The sequence below is a fragment of the Apteryx rowi genome, unplaced genomic scaffold (assembly GCF_003343035.1).
Source record: "Apteryx rowi isolate R43461 unplaced genomic scaffold, aptRow1 scaffold_63, whole genome shotgun sequence".
Lineage (NCBI taxonomy): Eukaryota > Metazoa > Chordata > Aves > Apterygiformes > Apterygidae > Apteryx > Apteryx rowi.
The window spans coordinates 2,119,341-2,141,697 of record NW_020450905.1 but is presented as its reverse complement, the minus strand read 5'-3'; the positions used below and the strand labels follow the sequence as shown (position 1 = coordinate 2,141,697).

At 40.7% G+C, this 22,357-nt stretch overlaps 1 protein-coding gene across 2 annotated transcripts in view; it reads right to left on the bottom strand.

Annotated features, from left to right (window-relative positions):
• Positions 1–22,357, bottom strand: part of LOC112974827 (PDZ and LIM domain protein 5-like) — a 128,312-nt gene that overhangs the window by 28,267 nt on the left and 77,688 nt on the right. The window contains exons 6-8 of one of the 2 annotated variants that reach the window (XM_026084191.1): positions 21,482–21,654; positions 19,812–19,848; positions 18,189–19,168 (exon numbers count right to left, since the gene is read on the bottom strand). In XM_026084191.1, coding sequence (XP_025939976.1) covers positions 19,075–19,168; positions 19,812–19,848; positions 21,482–21,654 — 304 coding nt within the window. In that variant the 3' untranslated portion in view covers positions 18,189–19,074. Of the gene's footprint in view, positions 1–18,188; positions 19,169–19,811; positions 19,849–21,481; positions 21,655–22,357 lie in introns of those variants that run through there. The other variant, XM_026084190.1, reaches the window with a different exon arrangement.

Below are 22,357 nucleotides of genomic sequence, written 5' to 3'. Positions count from 1 at the left end.
CCAAAAGACTCAGCAACACCTGCCAAGCGGCTTTTGAAGTCTAGCCCCTCTTTACTACCTTTGTGTGGAACCAGAAACAAGAAAATCCTGCTGACCCATCCACTGTCTTAACACAGAAAAGGCTACTTAACAACCAAAACGAGATGCAAGATGAGCAAAAAAAAATCCTTGGTGAGGTCAGCAGTCTCCATTGGCTGGGCGCGTCTCGTACCAATTTACAGCAGTTGTGAATCCAGCTGCTCAGCAACATAAAAAGCAACTTTCCAAGCGTAATCACCAAAGGCCGGACCTTGGCCTTAGAGCAACACTCCTACACACGTAGAAAATGGCTGAGGTCTGCCACTGTCAAACTGCCCGGAATTAGCACTACTAGTATTTTGTCGTTCATCAGGACATTATACAAGGATGATGCAGACAGCTGTTTTTAACTGTTAAGCCTCTGTTCTGCCCGGCAGAAAAAAACCTGCCCCGTAAGCGCAACCATAAGAGCGATGTTGATTTGCCTCTTGCATCGAACTTCCCTACAGTAAGGTGAGCTTCATGTTGTAAATAGAAACCTACTTTGCTCCTTCGTTTGCAACAGTTTTTAATTTAGTCAAACATGAGCTACAAAGTCTTTTTCCTTTGACACATTTCTAGGGTTACGTAAGATCATATTTCTCTAGTAAGCAAGGATCTAACAAAAACTTGAATATAACCTAGATTTATTACCTAGAAAATCCATGCTCTGAAGAGAGAAACATAATCTATTCATTTTTTCTTGAATTTCCATATTGGGAAGAGAGCCCAACCTACTTTTCAGCGTGGTTATTAGAAGACTGAATGAGGAATGATGATAAACTGTATGTATTTACCAAGTTCCAGAAAAGTAGCTTTCTCAGACTTCCCCAACAACACTGGAAGGTCAGGTTCAGTACATTTCTATGTCAAAATACTGGATACTGCTATTAATATCAAGCCTACCTTTTAACTCTGGTTTTAACCTTTTAACTATGTTTCATAACTCTAAAATGAAAGACTTTTCCTCTGGCTGAGGAAAACTTACAGGAAAAAAATCAATCATGTAAAAGAAAGTCCTGCATGATCAAAACTGATGAATGCTATTACAGTAAATGATGTTCTAAATCTAGGATAGAAGAAAACCTGGTTCCTATTAAAAAAACCATGATACATGTTTCCTAGTAATAATGAAGAGGCATATCCGTTTTAAGGAAGATGATATTGCTTGGAAAATATGAATGCTTTACTGTCAGTTTTAGGGCAAGGGGTTTCAGCACTGCAAGGAGCAGTGTTGCAACATGAGTCTTACTGACCATGAGTCTGGTGTCCTGAAAACCCATTACATGTTTTATTAATAAGTTATGGAAAGACTAGTCAGAATTATTCCGGAAATGGTTTGCAATGAAAACAGATTGCAAAAACAGCCAAAGAAAGCAGGCATGCAAACAAGCAAGCAAAAGATTGGTATCTGAGAATTAATTTCTAGATCTCTAATGAACACCAGCGAGCAGATGACAGTCCTCTCCTAGGTTTCCATACAGAATAACTCCTCCGGGCATAGGGGAGCTCTCCACCATCAGAGTAAGGACATTTACCCAAAATTCATGTGTACCACAACAAGGCTGAACACCTTCAGAAGCATTTTAAGAACTTCACAAAGTTCCTTCCTAAAGTAAAATCTACGTAGAGGTTCTGACACACTCCCCTTTCTCCCTCCAAAAATCAGAGAGAAAAGGACACATGCTTTGTGGTTATAGATACCTTTACCTCCATCCATCCTTCAACAGAAACTGCAGTACAGAACTGTCCAATAAACACATTTTAAAGACAATCAATCATGATGTCTCATATTTTAATCAGCAAAAGGAGAAGCTATGGTCCTAAAAGAAAATGAAATACAGCTTTTAATTATGTAACTTCTGACATTGCTGAAATGGTAATGAGGGCTGAATCTCACATACGTTACTGAACAGGATCTAGAGGCCTGGGTGGACTTTGACAAAATATTCTCATGCAAGCTCAAGATACCCGTGTATCTATCTGCAAACATGAGACTATTTTGCTAATAGGTCTCTGGAGTACAAATGATGTTTAAACTCCCATTTGCTGTCCAGAAGCACTGCCTGAATCAGAAACAATTCCCTTGTTTTTTGAGCAAGCTTGGCAATGGGGAGATCTTGTAATGTCTATGACACAGTCTGTAAATGCCTTCTTCTTATAGTCAGGCATTCTGTTAAGTTATTTTCCCTTAAGAACACTAGATCTTTTAACACAAAAATAAGACAAAAAAAAAAACCATCTGAAAAAAAGATGTGAGCAAATCATTCTTCCTAGTTTCTGGCTTATCCAAGTGGAGTACGATAACCTTGATTCAGTTTTAGGTCTTCTAAAAACAAAATAGTTTAATGAACGAGGGAGACCTCCCTTGTATTAAACATTACCGCCTATTGGTTGTCTATTAATCCCAAGCAGGTCTTGATCATACTGCAGAAACCTGAACAAACAACTTATTTAATATATAGACAGTGCTTGGTATAGCACTGAAGAAATAGAAGCTTTGAGCATGAGCTTTGGGGGGCATTTGCATTAGAGAAACTTTGGAGCACTGGTGTCAGGAAAGGACGATTTGTGCGCTCGAAGGCTGAGGAAACTGCTACGCAGGTACTTCTACACAGTTGTACTGCAAGACATTAGCACGGTGGAGGCGAAACTTGAAGCTCAAATCTCCATCTCTTGTTTTAAGCTGTAGATGTTGAGAGTCGTACACTCATGATACATTTTGTCCAGTATCAAAATACACATTACCTACAGTCACGTATAAGAGACTAGACAGAAAAAGCCAGGCCTGAAGATGATGACAAAGCCCCATGAACTGGGGAAACACACACGTGCTTTTGCCGGGCTGTCTGGAGCAACAACAGAGGAAGAGCAGACAAGAAATACTAAGTGCTGACCTTGTTCCCACCACAACAGCAAACCTGTGCTCTCAGGCAGCTTTTTTAAAATGGTGTTTACATTTTGTATTAGCCTAAGAACGTTCCCGTAACTTCCAAGAAAAAAGAAAGAACAGAGTAAAATAATAAAAAGAAAGAGCAGAGAAAAAAAGCAGAGTGGGTGGAGGTTTTCCATATCAAGTTACAGTAAGGGTGTATGTAATCCTTACGTAAGCAGTGGTCTAAACGGGATCAATTCAAAGCTTCTTTCAGAAGAAAGCAAATGCATTCTCCGAGTCAACAGCAGGGTTTATCTCACAAGGCCAGACAATCCCCTTTTCAAGTAATTTTACGGGGCATGACATTGGGTACGTGAAGCAAAAGCCACGTCCACATCCATTCCTGCTAGCATCTCCCAAAATCTCATGGTGTTTTTGCCATATGGTTTAATCTTAGGGAAGAGCGCCAATTCTTGGGAATGCAAGATATTAAATACACCATTTCCTTTGCTTCATATACTTAGTTTGTTCAAGAACACAAAGCCCCATAAGCTTAATGCTGTCTCCGTTGCCAACAGGATGACAGTAAGGGAGCGCTGGGCTTAGAGAAAGACCGCACGGCTCTGCTACAAAATCAAACAAAAAAGGCCCATTTCTGAGGAGTCTGCTAGGGGAAGAAAACATGTGGATGGATGTTCAACACCGCTTCAGGCCAGTTAATAACAGAAATCACATTAGTCAGAAATGGGCCAAGTCTTCTGGCAGCTGCCCAGTATGGAGAAGTTTAAGACGGTGAGCTTTTTGGAATAGAGACTGGGAAGGGAAAGGAATAAAATGGAAATATTTCCAGAGCACTTCTACTGCAGAATAAGATATAAACCCTGATTTTGTTGCAGCCACAACCTCCACCGTGTTTTCCAGAGGTAACGCAAACAAGCCTAAGTTACCACAGTAGAAAAGATTCATTACCTTCTCATGAAATGTATTTAAGATGGAGCTGGAAGACACAAAAAACAAAGTTGTTCAAGCTTATTTAAGTGGCTTTCCAGGTTGTCCCAGTTGGTTTTCTCTTTTTGACACGTTATTCTACCATGCAACATTGTTCTATCTCTTCTTTGGTTAAGGGGCATAAGATGTCAACTCTATTACCTTACCAACTACCACGCTCTGGGGTAAAGTGAGCTGCTGTTTAAAATAGTAATTTTCAGCATTATATCTGTGCACATATTACAATATATCATTAGATTTTCAGCAATGAAAGACATTTAATACCGAATTTCTCACACTGACTGATCTATTTCCCTCACATCTGCTACATTTTTCTTTCTCTGAAATAATTCACTGTTTTTGCCTGATTTATGTTGTACTTAAATGAGAATATGTACTTATTAACTTGTAAACACAATTAGTTTTCTTTTATCTCTATTTTCCTACATGTTTCTTGATCCATACAATGAAGCTTGGCTCCTTTTTTCCACCAGGAGATGAGAGCACAGAGCTTCATTTCTCTGGCTCCATCTACTGGCAATCTACCCCTTTTTCTTCAACTGCGCTGGCAGTTCGCGATGATAATCCTGAGCTGTCAGTCAGAAGAGTAAAACAGAGAAAAAAACCTCCAAATTGCGCTTTAACTACAGGGGGTGAAGGAAGCTCTCCATCGCTTGCTGCCTCTCAAAGGGTCAACCCCAAGTATTCATAGAGGATCAAGGCAGTCTGGGAAATGTTTGCACCTCCAAAAACAAACCTTCAAAACCGGGAAAGCTCCCCCCTGCATCATGAGCAAAAAAATGTACAAACACAACCCCAGCTTCAGAGTCAGAAATGAGAACGTTTATATTCTTGTAACAATCTCGCTTTATTGCGGCTTGTGCCATAAATGCTGCGCGTCAGAGAGCGTGGGGAAAAAAGGAAAAGCAAGTCAGATTTCAGTGGGAATTTAACGGAAGGCAGAGAATTAACTATAAGCACTGTAACTCCCCCCACCATTACTCGCTCTGTTGAATTATCAGTAAATAAACACCCCAGATAAAGCAGAAAATCTGGAAGGCAGCACGTGCTGGACTTCACCTGCAGTACGCAGAGACCAGGATCCCTAGAGAGGTCTTCTCTTTTGAGAAGGCACAAAAGACATTTCCTGCAAGCATCATTCAATGGCAGAAAGCAAATTCATGTTTAAGGTTTTTTTGTGTTGTTATAAATCTGTTAATATTTGTTTCCTTTTAAAGTGGATATGTTACAATACTGGAAGTTTCAATACAAGCCAAGAATGTCTGTCTGTGTCCCATAACCAGTGTTTGCCCCCCGGCAAAGTTAGGGCTGCTTTAGCCTTTTCTAGTGACTTGAGGTCATCCTAGAAGCCACGAAACAGGAGCAGGTTTACTCTAGCCCAGCTTAGAAGCTACTGCCCTTTAAAATACCAGAAGAGATTTCTGCCTTTGAGGACAAAGTCAAGCACACGAACTGGGCTTTTCACAGCAGCTAGTGCGAACATAGCTGTGGTCAGGAAACGAGAACAAAACGTCCTGGTGCACTGAACAGAATCAGCCCGCTAACAAAGGGCCGAGACAGCAAATTATTTTTCAAGTATTTATTTGCTGCACTGCGTGCCAGTTATTTGATTTCACGTATTAAAAGCGAGCTTTGAAAACGAGCAGCTCTTTGTTCCCGGAGCACCCTTCCCGCGTACCACGCGGCTGGCTTGCTCATGCAACTGTTGCAAATAATTCACCCGGAGCAGAGGTTTCGAGCCAGAATATGTTGTTTCTGCTCCAGGCTGTTAATTAGAGTGACAGCGGCTCCCTTGGAGGAGCGAACAGCGCCGTGTCCCGGGGCCGCAGCGCGCCTGAACGTCAGCTCTGAAACTCCTGCCTAACGCTGCAAACTCGCACAAAGGACATCGGCAGGACCCGAGGGCAAATTAGTTCTGCCAGGAGGTGAAACGAGCAGGATTTGGGACTGGTGATGTCACGCCCGGGACGGCAGTGGGCGGAAAAGGTGCGGGCAACACAACCAGCGCCGGCGGAGAAGTCGGTTTCTCGCTAGCTTTCCATGCCAGGCAGGTGTCATGCTCAGACAATACCTCTTATTTTTTGGCAACTCCAGAACACTTGTGGATTTCCTGGCGGGCCGGATAGCCTGGAGAGGAGGTTTAGTGATAGGGGTGATGAGCAGGGCGTCCAAGAGCGAGCGGTAGGCGTTAGGTTCGGAGAGTCTAATGAGCAGCGAAAAAGACCACGTGAATAAACCGGTTGACCAAACAGAGTTCAATTTCCCTGGAGCAACTCAAAACCCAAATAAACGGGAGGCCTCAAATTTCTGTAACGGTATGGAGAAACTGAACCTGCAATGACTGACTTAGAAACAATTACCAATCATTTAGAAAAAGCAAAGCAATAAAGATTTAGATATAACTGTCTCTAGTTATTGCCTTTGGCACCCAAAAGTTATTTAAAAATGCAAACGCCACCCATGTAACGTACTGTTATTTTCTTAGTCTGCTGGAAGGTACCATGGATGTCACAGGGCTCAAAAAAGTAGAATTATTCACCAAGGGTCAGAGCAGCAGTCTGTAGCTAAGCTAAAAATAGGACATGGGAGCCTTGGACGTACTCTAACCACTTGCCCACCGTGGAAYTGTGAAAGAGTAGGTTTTGCGATTCTGCTAGGGATCAGTTATTCTGGTATGAGCTTCAGCTTTCTTAAACCAAGCTTTAAAAAGTTCCTTTTAAAGTCGGTCTACCTGGCCCGGATAGCAACAGCAGCAGACACGGCGGCAGCAGCCACGCTCTTAATTTTTGACCTCTGCTTGAAAGGAGAAAGAGCAGGAACAGGAGCCRGCGCAGACCGGGGCAGGCTTTCCAAGGGATTTCCCAGCAGCACTTTCCTAGCACACACACTTTGGATCCAACAGAGGAGAAAACAGAGAAAGCAGAGGAGTTTGACAGAGAAAGAGCACAACACGGGGCTGCATTGACCACTGCAGACCTACACTATTGCAAGGTCCCACCTCACGCAGAAGCCAGCAAAAAGGGCAACGTATTTGCCACTTGAATACTACTGCAGAAAACAGCATTTTTACATAGTCATTTTTACAACAGTCAATCCATAACCCAGGCTGTATTTTAAAATTTCAATATTATCCACAGAWTTGCTTTGTATTCCTTGAAATCATTTCAGAAATGAACACAACACTCAAAACACTTCATTTTGTCCAACAACTATACTTCACGCCACTTCTTGGATTTAAATGCAAAAATACAGCCTGAAAATTTTGCTTATGCTGAGCAGCCTGACGGAGATACACCATAACRGATTTACCTTGTATAACTCACGGATGATTTAGACTGGCAGCTTGAGATTTTAGTAAAATAATTTGTTTCAGAAGTAGGCAGAGATGCATCAAGCCTGCCCAAAAAGCAGCAAGAGAAGAAAAGTCGTTAATCAAACATTTATCACACCTGCTGGCAACACTAAATAAAGCTCAGGGGGAGCTCATATAAGGATTTTTTAAAAAGCTCTCCTTACCCATAAAAAGGAGCAGGTATAGGCTTAATATTCCTGTTTATTAACTACTGCCATGTCARTCTGCATGTTGGAAAGGCTGGACAAATCACTCCCATTAAAACAAAGTAAACCCAGACACACAAATCCCCCCGTTTCTTGCACCCAGTGCCCAATCCCACAAGGCTTTTTCTTCTTCTGCCCTTTTTTTCCTCCTTTTTTTTTTTTGGGGGGGGGGGGTGTCTTTCACTATTGGTAAACCATACGCCTTGGTAAGAAAAATTAATGCCCTGTCACTACACAAGTTAATGCTTATATTCTGCTCCAAGAACTTCAGATTAGTGGATAACCCAAAAATGCATATTTTATAGCAAGGGTGACTAACCTTTGAAAGCCAGGTAAACAGAATGTCTAGTATCCAAGAATCATACACTACACACAGTGAGCTGCACCTTTCTCCCAAAACTGTCTTGCACCCCTCCCCTTCCACACCATGACTCAATATATTCACCCCATGTCACCAGCTGTCTGAACCAAGGTCACCCGCCTAGCAAGTCTCCTACCCATGACTTTGGGTTCTCCACCTCCACAGCAGCTTAATTTCTGAATTATGGTTCTAACTTTTGCCTAATATCTACTCTTTCTAATTGCTATGCTAATTTCCAGAGCTGCGCGAAGGTTCGGAGATGGCTGCAGGCCACTCCAGCTTCACAGCATCAATATCAAGGAGGGAAATAAATAAATAAATACATAAATACATAAATAAATTCAGATGAAACCCTGTATAAAATTATTATCGCTCATGCCTTTCCACGCAGCTGGTTTCCGTGTACCTGTGGGGCTCAGGAGGCTCCCAGAGGGCGGTTTCCGGAGGCTGGGCTGCCGGAGGCGGCTGCGGGGAGGCAGCCGCGGGCAGGGAGGGCTCCGGAGCCTGCGTGGCCACCGTGCGCTTAGCCGAGGGGGGACTCTCTCCGTCAGCGCCTGGGGCTGCCGGCTGCGCAGTTATTTTCCTGGTTGATGGTGATTTGACGAGAAGTAGTTATAACAAGACTCTACCCGCGGAGGAAGTTTCTCATGTGATTAAAAATAGCGAACGGTAACGGGCCACTGCTTCTAGCTGGCGTTCTTGCATCTTTGGTAAAGAGGGTAYGTGAGGAGCACGGGAGGGCTTTCGCTTTTGGCCCTAGGAACCAAACAGCCATCCCCCAAGAATCACACCATGCCGAAAATGTTTCTTTGGGGCATTTTTACAGCTGAAATTCGACAGCTTAGAGCCAGTCTTGTCTAACCACGAGAACAACGCATTTGGATAAGTTAAAAGTAGCTATTCTAAAAATACACAATACACTTGAACTAGAGCACGAGCAGTACGTGAGAAACTCTACCTAGTGTAAGCAGGTGGCACTTTAGACACTGTGGCTACTTGGCTGCAGGTATTTAAAACCTGAACAATTGCAGGGGGATGAGGTGCACACTTGGGTAAGGCCTCCAAAGGATGCTCAAACAAAAGTCTTCTGAAGTAAAAGAAAGCACAGTGACAAGCAGCATTCACCAAAGAAAAAGCAGTATTTTCACCCAAACTTTATTTCCTCTTGCTTGTAACCAAACCAAGACAACCATAAAAGTTTGGACAGTTTTAGTTCTGTCAGAGAGAGAGACCTCTACTTCTCCCCAGGCTGACACTTGTTTCCCCATTTAAATGGGTGGCATCTGACTTTACAAGGTTCCCTTTTGAATGATGATGACAGATGATGTTTTTCGTGTTTTTTTTTTTTTTAAACGAAAATTGATGTAGATGTGTCAAACCTGGCAAAAAGGAGAGTTGGCTGACTTTTAAGACAGCAGCAGTTAGTGTAAATCACTGCTCCTGTCTCCCAAACCAGTGCTCCAGTGGCAAATCAGGGGCATGCCAAGATCCTGCCCTTTTCTGGAGTTGCCTTCGACTTCCCAAAGATTTCACAAAGACATTATATAAGCCATAAAAGGGGCTTGAAGGAGGGGGGGAGAAGGGGAATGAATCACACCAGGTACGGAGATTACTGTTTTGCGAGAATATTCTTGGCTGTCTTCTAATCAGAAGGTACACATCAAAATTCACAATTAATGCCTAACTCTTGTAGGCATTACCAACTTGCATACTTATGGGGCTTATACACTTACTGTATACTTGTTGTATACTTTACCTGCAGGCAATATATGCTGTATACTGTGTGTGTGTGTATAATGTATACTAYATAGGCAATACTAACTTGTTTTATTTATGACTATCGGGAACAATTGCATTAATGGCAGGATAAAAGTAAGCCCGTAAAACTGTGAAAAGTACATACATAAGAGAGCAATCTAAAGAAACTTGCTGGCACTGCATCTGCTTTACATTACTTTTATTTCTCAGGAAGTGCCAGGTTCTGCAGTTTACACAATCTAAAGCTGCCAGGGTGACTATTTAAGGTGATTTTTTGCAACTTCCTGGAATGGTTATAATTTCACCTAAATATTTTAGTAGTGTTATGCTTATAGGATGGTATTCTATATATGAAATTGAATAATAATGCACTACAAATTATAGTAATTGGGTATATTTCTATATGATTCATTTAGGCTCTCATTAAAGAAGTAAAACTACAATTAAAAAAAAAGCATTATGCTTTATATTATGAAGTCTGCCTTATAAGCAGTGAACCTAGCTTTAATCCAGTAATCAAACCCAGATCCTTCATACGTTTCACAGCAAGCTCTTTCTCCTTCTTGGTGGTTCAGTAGTGGTTGGTACAAATCACAGAGCTTCGGCCAAGAAAAGATGGAGCCCATTAGAAAAATAAAGATCTGTGCCAGATATGGACAACAAACGCAGGGTGGTAGTGGCAAAATCAAGTCTACTGACCTTTGGATGGCTCCCTTCTGCCTTTCTAAAAGTAAGGCACGGCACCCAGCAATTAGTCGATACTGACAGTTATCATTTTAAAAATAAAAGACTTTTGGAGATCAGCTTTGGGTGTATTCCCCAGACAAAAAGCGTTGGAAGTAACGACACGGACTCAGTAGCAAAACAAACATCAAATATAGCTTATATACCTATAGCGACAGATCACCTCTCTTTTGAGGAGAGAATCAAATCTATACAACATAGTCAAGGAATTTGTGTTCTCCTTCCCACACTCAATGTTAAACCTTCCTACTACAGCTCTGCAGAAGCTGCTCAGATTTCTGCCCTTCTTGGGTACGAACTACTCGTCTTCTACTTTTCGACCTTTGTTTAAAGCATTTCCCTCACCACAAAACTTTAAAAAATTTGGGGAAAAAATCATTTAGAAAGGAAATAATGCTAAAATATTTCTGTGTTCCAAGAACATAGCCAMAGGCCAGAATTTATTTTGTTTTGTAAGAGAGTTAATAGGGCAATCAAACACCATGATTTGAGTTTTTTTCTCTGAAGGAGAATACACATATGAGTGTTTGATATGACAACAGGAGAATGCGCAAAAAAGACAAAAGAAGTCCCTCTTAACCCAAGATTCCTCTGCACATCTGTAATATAAGCTATATATGGAAGCCATTCTGGAAATAACCTATCACGAAATTTTTTCTCCTTCAAATAAATTCCCATTTTTTCCATTCACAGCGAAGAAAAAGAAAATTAAAAAAAAGATGAAACTGAGACATAGAAGCAGTATTTTAATTTCCAGATTAAACAAGAGGCTCAAACTACAAGCCAGATGGTCAGGAGAAAAAAAATAGTTGCTATTCTTTGCCAATATGAATACAGACATTTAACCAGCTGGAGAAAGTTTGCAAAAACATCCCTAATTGCAACTGTTCAATACATAACTGAGATATGGATACTAGCATATCATCTGTATTACCAACCCTTGCTTGTATGAATTTTGCTGTCGCTCCGCTAAGGTAATGGGTTTACTGTGCATCCCAAGGGGAATGTGGCTATGCTTTCTGGATTTCCCCGAGCTCATTTTAAAGCTGCTCTCTTGCTAGGTTCATTTTGCCAAATAATAAACTTAGAACCATAGGTCCCGAGTGAGTAAATTTCCTCTTCCTGGACACAGAGCCAGGATTTAGAAAGAATTCCTTACTACTCAGAACACAGTATTTGCAGCAGTATCTGCAAGGCATTTGTAGCCTAGTATGTGTCGTAATACTGGAGTTTTCCTGGCAGACATAAATCATTTACCGGACTAATATTTTTCTCTTTTTCCATCCCATGTTTTCTACTTCAAGAAGAGTACTGCCGTACACCTTTTGTAGGTATTTTTCTTCTTTCAAGACTCCTAACTTCTTGCCCCATCTGCTTCCTGGGATTTAAGAGAACACATTGCTGAAACCATCACGACCAAGTCTTTTCTGTGGGGGGACCAAAGGTTACTATGAAGTCAGTGGTCCGCTGTCCAKGTAGACCTCTGCCATCAACTCCCTCCCTCCTGACTGCCCTCGTGAAGGCACTCTCTTTCCCCGAGCTTCAAGGGAGCCTTCAAAAGCTACAACAGCAAAACAAATCGGACTGGAAACTGGAAAGCTCCAACGGTAGAAATCTGTATTTTGTTGTGAGGGTCCGCCTCATTTCTCTAGACTGGCTAAGACTATTACCCTAAAGGGGAAGCTGTCAAACTCAAATCATCTTGTTGGATTTCTAGCTGTAGAATACATACACAAGTATGGGCAAAGCATATCCTTGTATGTTTATCTTTTYACAAAAGTGGGTCTCTGCCTGGAGGCCCAGCTGGACCACAAATTTTCATTTAATTCTCTCCTAGCTGCCCGCAGGTTGCAGCGTTGTAGGTACAGAGCCACGGAAGCTGCAGGCTCCTTCTGCCATCAGCACCCTGGAAGCAACATCTCTAGCTTCATTCCGAAACTATGTAGTGACAAAAGTAATCCTGGGAATGCTAAGTGCCTGTTTTCAAAGTATTTAAAACAGTTGATGCTACAAGAAGTTATTAAATAAACAAACTTTCCTTCAAGAGCCCTGGAGTGATTAAAGAAAACACAAGGGCTATTTTCATTTCTTTAAGGAAGGGCTACCATGRACATATTGAAAAGGGACAAATCAAAACGTTACTGTTACATGCAGCAAAATCTATTTTGTCTGAGTGTCAACAAAACCCCAAAGTGCTCTGCTCCTGAAAGACAACTTCATCCTTGCAAGTGAAGGAAACGCTCCTATACTCTGACCTCACTGTAAGTAGAAAATGGAGCACTGTATTCTTCACTGGCCACAACTATTGACTCTTGTTGTTGTGTAAAGGTCCTAAATAAGGGCAGCTGAACACCGGAGGAATTTCTTGGAATTTCTTTTTCTTTTCTTTTTTTTTTAAACAGTGAAAGCATAATATACGCCTGTGACGTGGCACTGTAAAAACAGCAATAGATCCTGTAAAACCTAGGGACTAAACTTTACTGGCAAAGATCAAATGCACGTTTTCAACAGCAGGCACAGTGAAATGACTTGCTCAGTCGTGCAGAAACCTCATTTTTCGAATTTGTATTTCACTTGCAGCTATACCTCTGTCAGACACCAAGGGCACACAAATTTATCCTACAGCCAAACAGAGCTGGAGGTGTGAACAGCTTAATCATCTGTGAAACAGAAACAAGGGTCTCTATTTGTTACCAAGTTCTACTGCTAAAAAGGTAGAAAGTCTCTGAGAAATGCATATTTACTAGAGATACCCCTGTGTACACTCCAGTGATGGAGACATATTTAAGGATCACACATCCCTCACGGTGGCTACCAAATCACCGCACCATCTACTACTCAGACACCATCCCTGAGCCTATTCCCAACTTGTTGGCATCTTGCGATGAGGGTGAACTGATCCAAGACCAGTTATTCAAAGAAAGACRTGTTGATAGAGACAGTTAGGTCACTGAAAAATCAGTTGTGTCAGGGGGAGGGTCTCTGAAAGGGAATTCTGCTGTTTAGGAAAGCAAAGAGCACACCAATAACCTACTGGATGAGACCTGTCCGTGGAGGGGAAAAAAAGCAAAAAACACCCTATGCTACCTTGTTAATCACACCACAGGTGAAAAATGTATCTAACTGGAGAGACTTCTCTCCTGACCTAGTACTCTCCCGACACTGCAATTGCAAACAGTCCTGTCATGCCCTGCAAACTGCAAGGGCAATCAAAGGGCAGGAGTTCCCTCAGTGCTATGCCACTTCATCTTCTGGCCCGAGAGGAGACAGAGACCAAGTGAAAAGAACATTTAATCCTTAACAGGTCTTCTTTTAAGCAGCAGCTTTGTTTAGCATTTGGGATTTTGTTTTTTCGCCCAGGTAGCTAGTGTTCGTTACATACACAGCCAAAGTCCTAAACTACAAAACACAATCAATCAGGAAACATTATCAACCTTCAGTGACAGTGTCAGAAAACCCAAAATTACTGTCATCATCTTATACCCAAAGATGACCTCCAAAACATCAAAAATTTGTTAAGAAAAGTGCCAGTGAAGCCATCCAAGGCCAATGACAGGAAATTTGCCAGGTGATCATCTACTTTTCTTTCATTGCACAATAGCACAGTGGAGTGCTTTAACACAACCATTCTCTTCTTGKTTTTTTTGATATTTTTGATATTTTTGATAAATATCAATCTGTGATTGATATTTTTAAAGGTCCTTTTCCATATGTTGAAGTAATCTGAATTTGACRTTTGAGTTGTTAAGACCAGTGAAACGTTGTGCCATCAGGAGATGGGAGGGACATCCACTGACTATGTATCAATACATACTAATATTTTGTCTTATTTTAATTGGTCTCCATGAAACTGTTCATTGATACGTTCAGCTTTACTTCTCCTCCTACCCACCATTTCTGGAAAGAGCCCTAACGAACAGCAGATCAGCAAAGTTCATCTTCAGTGAATGACGGACAACCCTCCCTCCTGCGAGACAACCAAGTCTAAGACAGATCAACATAAGAGCAAGACTGTCATTAAACTGCCACCRCCTGTGAATGATTTACCTCCCAGGAGCTGTGGAGACAAGGTGTTCAGGAAGCCTGGGAGAGGGAGCACTGCCGGGTGAGGATGCTGCTATGGGTGAAATAGCTGCAGCAGACTCCGGTCTAGCACCCGTTRCATTGCATTCACAGCGACAAAACCACACCGACACACACACAGAAAAAGGATTTTAATCTATACTGAAACAGTATGCTGAACAGGAAAAACACTCTGCACACAAGTGTTAGCACTGTGAAAGAAAACTGAAGTTTACAGTGAAGTGTAGAGGAGAATAAGACGAGGCGCAATAGGCTTGAGACCTGCCATGCTTTTAGTGGAAGTTGAAAAGCGTCCTACTGCTTGTAAACTCATTAACAGCCAAGCAGTGTATTTACAAAGATGAAATATGTATTCTGGATTACATTATATGGTGGAAAACTTATAGGAAATACTACAAAAGCATCAGCCTYAACTGGTGGTGGGATTAATTCCCAAAGTTATATATACTTTTTGCTGTGATTTCTTTAGTGTGTTAGCTTTGTGAGGGTTAGAGTATGTATTTCTTAATATCTTTTTCATGTCCTTCCATTTGTTCACTCATAACAAGAAAAATCTAGAAAACGTTGGATTAAAGGCCCTCTCCTTGAGGAACACCCATTGGACATCTCACTGCAATGTGCAAAAGTGAAATACAAGGTACAAAGAAACCATAACCACAAGTTTTGAGCAGACTGAGTTAGCTACGTGAGTAGGATTTCATTTTCTTTGATTAGCATGCAGGATGAAGTTTATTAATAAAGCAGGTAGCCTTAGAATGCTGCAAATTATTGAACAGATTTAGGAATGACCACGAAGCCGACCTTGTAGGTGGTAAAGGTGTCGATGGCAATTCTGATACAGGCGGCATCTCAAAAGTCTGAGTAGCTACAGAGTTTTTATTCAGATTAATAGAGGAATCCTCGGCTCCTGTTCCATTAGGCAGATCTGCAGGTATGCTTTACAAATATTTATGACATGGGGTGGGGGGAAAAAAAGTCACATGATTTATGACAGAGGTTATTTCAGGACTGACCAAGAGTGGGACAAATATTTTCCAGTGGCAACAGATTAGCTAAACTCTAAATCTGGAAAATCCAGACATGGCCTCACTCAGGACAATTAGTTGACTCTACATTTCTAAGACCAAAACCAAATCAGTACTCGGTGGGTCAAAACATTTAGAAGTGCTCAACATCAGCAACATGCTTGGAAACTGGATACTGTGGAATTATAACTAAATCAGTTACTAAAACATGTAAATAAACTTTACATAAAAGCTAGACTTTGCCTAAGCTTGAAGTAACTTGTTTAAGAGGTACAATTTACACGTTCTGTTTCAGGGAGGGCTTTCTATTTCAGTTTGCTGCCCTTCCGACTGCTGAAAAGAAATATCCATTCATCCACACAAAAATCCCCAGCAGGTTGCAGTTTAGGCATAAATGAAACTAGAAAAGTAGAATAAAAAAAAATCATAGGACATAGGACAATGCCTGAAAAGTTGGGATATTCAGTGGTAAATTACCGATGGGAGAGAAGTTTCTTTTCTGTTGTTTAATAATATCATACCCTGCCTTCCAGCCGATCATTAACTTTAAGCTTGCTCATTTATATCAAAAAAACACATCAAAATACTTTTCCGAAGATCAGATGTATACTGGCAATTGGAGATGAGCTGAGGCATGTTATCCACATCTGAACGGAAAAGGCRGCCATTTTGGAATCTCATTTTGGATATTTTGGAAAGTAATTTTGGAAGCCCAGAATTTAATGTCAACAAGTGCTGTGCAGTGGGGATACTGGGAGAAGAGATGACATCTTTAGAGCAGTAAATACAAGGGCACTGAAGTCCATCAACAAAACTCATGTAAACATGCACACACTCGCATATGTAATGCATGTGCCCCCATACAGAGAAATACTACAGATAACCCTACAGAGGTAATCCAGCTAAACCGCAGGCAGTCGGGGACCAGACACAGGGCAGCTATTCAAGCAGAAGGAGCAGGCTAATGGGAAACAGAGTTTGAAGGGCTGCTTCCCTTCATGTTATTCTTTYGAGATATTATTTGAGATGTTACTGTTAAGAGACAACCTCTGGGATACATACGTAAAAAGATGGTGAATTTTTACGACTTTGTTACTTCCTTGTAGAGCAGTAATTGTAATATGGCAACTTTGAAAAAGTTTCATTCTCAGCACAGGTCAACTTCACATTCCTGAATACAGAGATTTGCTTAGCCATCTTGAAAATATTTTTTGCTAAAATACATGCTGTCTTAATAAGGGAAATAGCGACATACCACAAAGCATTTTTGGGAACTAGCATTTGCTACTGCAAATTCATAGGAAACTAATAGTTTTGGTAGTTTTTCTTTAACTGTTATCATTTTCTCAATGGATAGACTCTATGGCTTTCTAAGTTTACTTTCAATCGAAACAGAGATATCTATGTTTTGGATTATTTAGGGAGGCTTTTCTTCATTCTCACTAAAGCAACTCATTCTTCAAAGGGCTAAAAGCTAGTAAGGCAGACAAATATAATGGTAAATTAAATACCAACATGAAGGCACTCTCACTATCTAGGAACATCTCCAAAATGTAAAAATACTTGAAGGTCAAACCATTCTACCCTTAGAAAGACTACTTTACAGACAATCTAAGTTTTCACAGTTTTCATTGCATTGATCATCTTAAGCTCCTTTCTCCTTTCCAGTCATAAAAAACCTCTTTAAACCAGGAAACAATTTTAACATGCTACTTTGTATTCCTACTTCAACACACAGTATTCTACTGAATGACTATATTGTGGTATATCAGTAACTCAGTAACACACTTCATTTTAGTAATGCGTGACTCAGTCAACTGAGTTACGTGACAAAATCAAACTGAACAGCAATTCTCATCCAAAGACCACCTTTAGGGAGATTATTAAAGTGACTATTTCCCCCCGCTATCCCTATGGAGTTAAACGTAAAAGGCGTGTAAGATGTGATATGCTTTGGTCCATCATTACAGGTGCAATTTTAATTGTACTATGTGCTGTGCGTTGTTATACATCCACAGCAGTGACTGTTAGTGCTAGATAACTTGGCTGTTACCTGAGGTCTCCATTCTCTGTTTGGCTTTCCCTAGAAATAAAATGACAAATACAGTAAGCTACTGCTGTACTGTATACCAACATAAACCAGCTGAAAAGGAAAAAACAAGCTTAAAATGCTTATGCCACAGGTCTCCCCTCCTCTGAATTTTAAAGCTGTAAAATAAAACAAAACAACGCCCCAACCACCACCTCTGTGTCGACAAAAGTGTTTGCAGTGGACRTTGATCTGTTCACGGGACCAATTTCATCCGAGCACTTTACGCAACACGAAGTCTAAGCCAGTCACGAGGACTGGGCTTTTATATGTGCTTTACAATTCACCTAGGAGGTTCAAAACTTTTCAGTGAATGTTACAAGCTGACCATGAATTTTACTTAGCAGAATTCTTACTCCTATCGTAACCCCCAAAGGTCAGTCATTTTCCTGATGTCTGCAAATCTTTGTGTTGGTTTTGAAAACACAAAAATATAATACATATTTTTAACACAACCAGGAACTCTGCTACTCTGATATTCTTGTACAATTCAGGTTGTTTCTGCTGTGCAGCAGGGATGTAGTTATTTCTCTTACTACAGTCTGTGGAGTTGTTACAAAAATACAGCTCTTTGCAAGAGAAGACTCTGTTAAGGAGTCAGAGAGACTCAAAAGAAAGAACAGACAGAACTAAGTTAAAGCAACTTTTATTAAAATACTCTTCAAGCTTCAGAAAGCATAAATTAATGAATGTGTAGCTACTATAATACATTATTTTACAGGAGAATCATAGGGCCATGAAGCTTTTATGAACACAAGAAATCCTAAGAGCTTCACTCTGAAATAAATAAATACCACCATCTTATCTTACTCTTGTTAGAGGTTATATATCGAARCCCTTACATGTACACAGCAACATTCTGCTCAGTTTTTTCTATTTTTTTCACAATATGAACAGGTTACTTGTTTAAGCAGCAGGCTCTTTATACTGAACTTGCACAAGATATTCAACAGTGGCAAATTTCTTCTTGCTCAAAAGCAGTCTGTCTTCACGCTCTACTTCATAAAACATTTACAACCACTCTAAAACTGGCCTGCTGAAAAGCTAGTGAAGTCGAAGAACATTATCCTGGTAAGTACAATAGTCTGAAGTGTATACAGTCCCTCCTCTTCTCCTTCTCCCGCCCCCAAATCAAAACACCACCATTTCTTGTTCTTTTGTTCATTGTTTTCTGCTTTCTAACAACCTACAGTAACTCAAACTCAGCAATGCAAATGACTCCTTCAAGGCAAAAAAGAACTGCAACAGCCATCTCCTTCCCCACTTTGGAAGATTCAGTCACCCAAGTCGTTCCAGGTTAAACATGTATTTTTTGTCAGCTAGTGATTAGCACAAAAACATTTTCATCTCATTTTTACACATCAGTAGGAAAGTGTTAGAAAAGTATAGAAAAAGCTAGAATTTCTCTTGTAGTAAGGCTAGTGAAATACATTTTCTTTTTTCTTTTTTGCAAAGCAGTTGGAAAAGAAGAAAGGAAGTAAATGTTTGTAATTTTGCTTTTGCAACATGGGTAAAATCACTGGACATTAAGAACACGTGCTGAGACTTCATGGTGCCAGTCACGTAATTTTGTGTATTTGGGGCTAAAGACGTGGCTGGGAATCTTTTCCCTGTGGAAAGAAGTAATAGAAGAAAAATAAGAGAGAACGAAAGTTTGTCTTCGAGCAGTTTCACAAGTGAGCCAAAGCATGCAATCRCCATGCACTACACACATCCCTGCATTTCCTTCCCGTCTTTCAAAAGAGTCGATCTAAAGTCAGTAGAAAGACTCCCAAGGACTGCAACAACCAGTCGATTTAGCCACTAGCCAGTCCCCCTTTTGAACAACACACTTATTCCAAAGCAGTGAGACAGCTGACACTTGTTCACCATCTAGAACGGTAATACTTTCCAGTTATATCTTGAAATCTGACCCACACTTGCAAATCAAAAAATGCCTGGTTAGATGTCGGAAAAGAAAACATGTTGACAAGCTGACCTCATACAGAAAACCAAACCAGACAGTTTCCAAGTTTATGGAAAAAGCTCAAACTCCTGCACAAACATTAATTCTGGACTGCACAGAGATTTAAAAAGGCTGGTCTATGAAGAAAAATATCTTGATTTTTACATGCTGAAACATGAGGCAAAAAACAAGCAACGCTTGAAAAACACCCAGACCTTCAACAAACACATCAAACAGTAATGCATTATCAGTTGAGAATTAAGACATGCAAAGTATTAAAGTAACAAAAACGTAAAACATGAACTCACTTAGTCTTCTTTGCGCTTTCAGGTTCTGGTTCTTTCACTGCAAGGAAACAGAAAATTTTGATTTTCTAAGAAACTAAGCAGTACCACTAAACACCGACGTTCCTCCCTGTACCRAAGCATTCTCCACACTAGGAAATTACAACAAGGCTCATCAGGACTTCTTGACTCTAAATATGCCCTAATGGAAATTAGATATGTCTATAAACTTCAAAAGTCCCATAGCTAGCAGGATCGCCGTAAGGTGGCTCTGCTGGTCTCTGCCCTTTCCCTTGGGCCCCTGTCCATGTTGGCACTGGGAAAGGCGTGAGAAGGTGAGTTAAGATGATGATTAGTGGAAGTTCAGAGGTAGGTCTTTTGGAGGAGCATCCAGCAGGTTTATATCAGATGATAAACCCAGTGTCTGTATACAGCCATGCCATGACCCCATCAAGGTGCTGCAGAAACGCAGATGGGATAAAACTGGGACTGGGAATTTATGGAATTTATATTTAGTTTGACAAATATGGCTGCAATCATATTCTTATATTATTTGTCAACATGATTAATTCATTCACACTGTAAGGGAACACTGACATGTTACTTGATGTTCAGGTCTCATATTTTCCTCTTGAAAGGATTAGTGAAGAAAAGAGTCCCAAGAGAGATCAAACACTCATTAAACAGACTAATGCAAGGCAAGCCCCACAAAACAACCAGTTAACTGTCTGAATTCAGAAGATTTATCACACCTAGACAATAGTCCTTATTTGGGGAGATTAGCACTGGCTTCTGGAGTAACTCTGCCAGTGAACTCCTAGTTGATTTAATCAACCCTGCTCCCAGGATGGGTCCAGTTTCGTCACTGCCTTCTTTYAGTATTAGCTGTGAAAAGCATAGGAATGAAATAATCACCCATGTATTAGCTACCTCAGTCTGAACATGACAGAGTTCAAATGTCCTGATGGCATTTCTGATGGATTTATCCAGTATTCAGACCTCAGCCAAAAAATTGTAAGCTATAGCATAATCAAAGTTTTTTCCATACAACAACTGCGAAAGACTTGTTCTGCATCATTAACTCTACTCTTTAGTATATGTAGTCATATCACACCATAAGCAGAGGATGGAGACGTTTCCTYGGAATATACTGAGGAGCTACAGATCTGCGCTCCTGATCAGTAAAATCATTGCATATTGTAAACTTTGTATGACCCTCAAGCGTTGTCTACATGCCCAAGAAAGCCTTGGAGTTTTTCCTAAGCACTTTCTGGAGTGTTAATTCAGAACAGGAGTGTCCCCACAATAGTGATGCAGGAGGGGAAAGCAATAACAAACATGTACTTTCTGCCAACGTCTTTGGGAATAGGAATGGCAGTTTTAGGCTCATCTAGAATGTATTAATATCCAAATAAGCTGGGAGTAATGCCAAGTAACGCTTATGTCCTGAGCCATTCAGTAATTGCAGGAGATGTACAAAAATATTTTCCTTTTCCAACATAGCCTTCTGAATCTTTTTTCTTTTAAAGAGCTCACCAAAATTCTGCCTACTGGATTTATTATCCAAGAGGGAAAAATTTTAGAGATGCGCTTAAATCATTTTATCTTTTTTTTTTCTACTACCTTTTAAAAACACCTATTTGCCCAAGGCCATTACTGTTATTTTGTTAACATCACGACATCACGCGACTCACTATGATCAGTGCCGGTGATTTGGGCAAGGATGCGGAAAGAGCGCGACTGGGTGGTTCCTGTCCGAGGGTGCCAGTCCTCAGTGTCTTCGATCAGCCGCTTCTTGCTGGCATCGCTGTGAGTAGGGGTGTGGTAAAATTCTGTATAGGTATCCACGATGTGCTTCCGCGGCGGACTATGGCAAGAAGAAAAAAAGAGAGTAGTGAGGAAGAAGTTTCACTAGGCAATACCACCAAGTTTAGGATAGCTACAAAGACACAGACGGACTGGGGCTTTTCACAATACTTAAAGGCAGCTTCTGCAGGGCATGTTACGCACATCTGAACACGGATTCAGTTCTCTGAACCAAGTGATGAGTTGTAATTACTCCAATCCAACTAAAATATTTTTCCTTGTTTCACTACTGGAACTACTTAACAGAAGGAGTAAATTATTAACAAGGCATTTACAAATTTAAACATTTACCGTTTGGGTGGGTTTTTCCTTGGAGGGGACAGAATAAGACAGCAAGAGGAACAGTTTTCCCAGCATAAACAGGAATAAGAGAAAAAAAGAAAACAAGAAAAAAAAAGTGAAAGAGGTGAAACAAAAGTGTAGCTAAGCTGTTCTATTGAATTAGTTTTGTGAGAAAGAGCATTGAAATCCAATTGATAGCGATATTTTCATTCTCTACCATTAACTTCCCAATCTTCCATTTAACTTAATCTTACAGGGAGTTCCATACAGCTATAAGAGGGGGATTTTTTTGCTTGTTTCGATAAAGCAGGGTGGTATATTTAGTTCTGATCGAGTGGGGTATATTTAGTTCTGATCGAGTGGCCCGAGCTGAAAGCCCTGGACAAATTGTCCCCTCTGTTCACAAAAAGCAGAGCCCTCGC